General features: G+C 38.0%; 1 protein-coding gene across 1 annotated transcript; it reads right to left on the bottom strand.

Moving 5' to 3' along the window:
• Positions 1-580: 580 nt before the first annotated feature.
• Positions 581-2,787, bottom strand: LOC112095841 (probable disease resistance protein RF9). Its single transcript, XM_024178334.1, has one exon. The coding sequence runs from the start codon at positions 2,649-2,651 to the stop codon at positions 582-584; it is 2,070 nt and encodes a 689-aa protein (XP_024034102.1). The 5' UTR covers positions 2,652-2,787; the 3' UTR covers position 581.
• Positions 2,788-3,715: the final 928 nt, after the last annotated feature.

Here is a 3,715-nt window from a genome sequence, read left to right as displayed (position 1 = left end):
GAGAAAGAAATAAAATAAAAATAAAAACATAACATATATCAATTTGAATGTTGACAAATTGAATACACACCAGTGAAACTGAAAATAGAAAGTAAAACAATTAATCAGACTTTTGTACAATATATTAATCCGAACATGACATTATTACTTTAGCATGCAAATCCTTGAAAACAAAGAAACCAAACAACGTGTAGACAACTCAGCAGAAGTGAACACTGAAAGGATGAAGGCTGGATTCTGGTTGAAATTGAAACTTTGGCTGCAGTACAGTTAAGATATTTTCCGCTCTGCTTTTACCTGCACATACAACTGATAGAAGATCTTATCATACAGTTTTTAATGAATGGTGTCAGCATCAGGAACTGTGATGGACACTTCAAGTTTATGTTGAGACAAAAATTAGAAGCAACCACAATTAGAATGTAGAAAACACTTTATATTATGATTATAGTTTAGGCAGCTGCATACTATCAAATCTATTGTGGAGGAAAAAAAACTTTTATATGAAATTAGATCAATAATTAAAGGTTGAAGTTATTGGGGAAGAAGAAAAAACTTACATGAAACTCAATCAGGGCTAATCAAATTCCGTAAGGATAAAGCTGAACGCCATACTGCTCCTTATCCTTGAATTCCCGTAGCTTTTGTCTCAGCTCTGGCTGAGGCCACCAGCAATCGAATTTGTTTAAGCTCTTTATGCACCAGAGCTGTTCAGGAACCCTTTTCAAGTAAGCACAAGGGTTGATAAGTAAGCATTCTAGTTTTGGCATGGCCCCAGTCCCCATAGTCCACTCCTCTAGCCATAGCATTGATTTCATGTGCAATACATTAAGCCTTGGAAAACCATCAGATCCACAAGTCAGCTTTCTACCTGAATACGAGTTTTGCTTCAGTTTGAGCACTTGAAGAAGTGGCAGCTTTTCTAGTGTCGGCATGGGATCATCCATTAGGTCAGTATTAGAAAAACTCAAGTGGGTTAGACTATGAGGAAATAGGTATTCAGCAAGGATGATTTTGGAGATCCGTGGCATCTTGCTTTCATTCACCAACTTCAATGACTCGAGGCAGCTCAATCTGCAAATACTTTGGGACAACAAAAATTGATAATAACTTAAATCTCCCCGAATCCGGAGATTTCGAAGATTAGGTAGTCTGCCCAATATATCTTCAGTACAGCAGCAAGGATGCAAGGCTGAAATGAAATTGAGATTTTCCAGAGAGCCGCAGTATTTTCCTGGATGCGCAGGAAGTGTGATTGACCCAAAATTTAGATGCCTGAGTTTGTTCATCTTCCAAAATTCATCTGCTGTATGATCTATATAGCTAAAGGGCATGTCTAGGGTATAAAGGTTCAGAAGATTGCTTAATAATGATGAAGGCAGGATTTTGAGGGAAGGGATATTCAACTTTAAATATCTCAAAAGAAATAAATTTTCAATTCCGGATGGATATTGGATGAGAACAAGAGATCCCAAGTCCAATACTCTGAGAAATTCCAACATTAGACAAATTATCCCCCAATCTATTGGGTCAAGGTGGTCGCTTTTTGAAGTGAAGTACAACAAAGAATGCATGTGCGAGTCATCATCAACAAAGTGAACAAAATCACTCTGTTTATCAAAAACGTTGATCCGTTTAACATTCTTTTTTGATTTACGTTCTGAAACCATGAACGAGAGAAAGATAAATTCCGCCTCGATAGCCACTGTTAACAACGCAGGACGGCAACGACCACGAACAGAGCATGTGTTGATAGTGCCTCCAGCTCTTCTCCTCCTTGCATCAACAAAGCCTCTATTGATTAGTTGCTCTAAGTACTTCTCAGCAGTTGCCTCACTGTTGTCTGGAATGAAACCCTCAGCTATCCACAACTGATATAACTGCCTGGTGGATATCTCTAGGTGTGCGGGAAACACAGATAAGTAGAGAAAACAAGGTTTCAAGCGAAAAGGTAGCTTGCAAGATATGACGGTTAGACGCCCCATGGGTCCCTCGATTGCTTCCTCTATATTTTGTTCTAATGAGATGCTTCCATGATATAAGATGAGGAAAGGCCATCCTTGGTAACTAACCCTCAATGGTCCTCTAGTGGGCACTATATCAAGGCGAACGTTCTCTCCATTTTCGAACTGAAATGAGGTGACCATCTCAATTAGAGTGAGTGTGATTAGCACTCTACTTCCATTCTGATTATCCGGAAGGATTTCTTGAATAGCATCCAATACATCTGCGCTCCACACATCATCAAGCACAATCAAATACCGCTTAGTCATTAGATATTCACCAAGAATAACTTTTTTCATTTCATAATCTTTATCCTTTATTTTACTCAACATAGAAAAAGGCAATAGAATCACAGTAACGACATCTAATAGTTGGTCAGGGTCATATTGATAAGGCGCTGGAATCCAAGCGAGATAATCAAAATAATGCTTCACATAACTGCTGTTATAAGCCTCCGCAGTGAAAGCCGTCTTGTCCAACCCAATGCTATCGAGTATGGCCACCACCGAAAGCTGAGTTGGTCCCTCGATCAATAGATCTAACAACTCCTCCATTCTACCATCTAGGCCCACCGTGTTCCTATTCTTAGAAGATGAAGATGCAGGAAAATAACCGGATTCAGCTTCAACACTTCTGAAGTTGTCCATGATTTCGGGATCGATGTGCTTAAGTTGTTGAACCCGTTGCTTAATCTCAGTGATTCTGCTTTGGAGTCGTTGCAGAGCATCACAAATGTCCTTGTTGTATCTGCTTTGACTCTTCTGTTGAGTGATGCTGTTGATGTATGTGTCAATGACCTTCTCAGATTCATACGTAAAGCAATTGATTTTGTGCATAACGGTCGCAAGATCTGGGTCATCAATTTCCTCCTCTGCTATTTTTTGGAACAGAAGGCAGGAGATATCATATTCAAATTCCCTCAGCCAAGAAGTAACGATTTCAACCTCCGCATTAAGGTTGTGAATTGGTTGTTTCGCAGCATCAGACAACATGACTTCTTCACCAGCTAACACCCTTCTCAGCCTCTCTGAAAATAGTCTGAAGCTGATGTCCATATCTCCTCCTCTCTCAGATTCACCCTGAAATCAGTCTTGTAGCATGCAAAGAAATAATTAAAAGAGAGAGGGGAAAAAGAAAATATGCTTTAAAGATCTCAATTCAAACATTAGTGCTGGCTCCCGTACCTCCCTTCTCTTAGCTAGTTCTCCAGTCAAGAAGTTAAATCAAGATCGTTGACTCTCAAATTAGAACATATCAAGGCAGAATCTTTGTTTAAAAAAAAAAAATCATTGTTAAAACTTCTTAGCTCTTAATTCAAATATTTATGTGTCCGCTGAAACATTTATTGTTGATGAATGGAATTGGTCGTAGGTTGACCGACGCAACTCTTTCTCTCAGCACTCAAGTAGTGTGAGCATGTTAGTTTAGTCAATAATTTCTTCTATACATAAATGATGTTTTATTATAGAATTTTGATAATATGTACAATACGGAAGTAGTTGTAGAAAAGAGATTGGGTATTGGTTTATGTGATATGGACTTGGAGCATAATAAATTATACAACTTGCAATTAAATCCAAAATGGCAGTACTTCGTTACTTTTGTCATCTGTGAATATAAAACACTGACTATGTAATCATAATACTTTTTTAATGAGTATGATGAAAATTAAAGACAAATAATATGATGAAAATTAAAGACAAATAATGAT

Source organism: Citrus clementina, unplaced genomic scaffold, assembly GCF_000493195.1.
Source record: "Citrus clementina cultivar Clemenules unplaced genomic scaffold, Citrus_clementina_v1.0 scaffold_1, whole genome shotgun sequence".
Lineage (NCBI taxonomy): Eukaryota > Viridiplantae > Streptophyta > Magnoliopsida > Sapindales > Rutaceae > Citrus > Citrus x clementina.
Note: the sequence above shows the minus strand (reverse complement) of the source record. Positions and strands in the feature narration are given on the sequence as shown.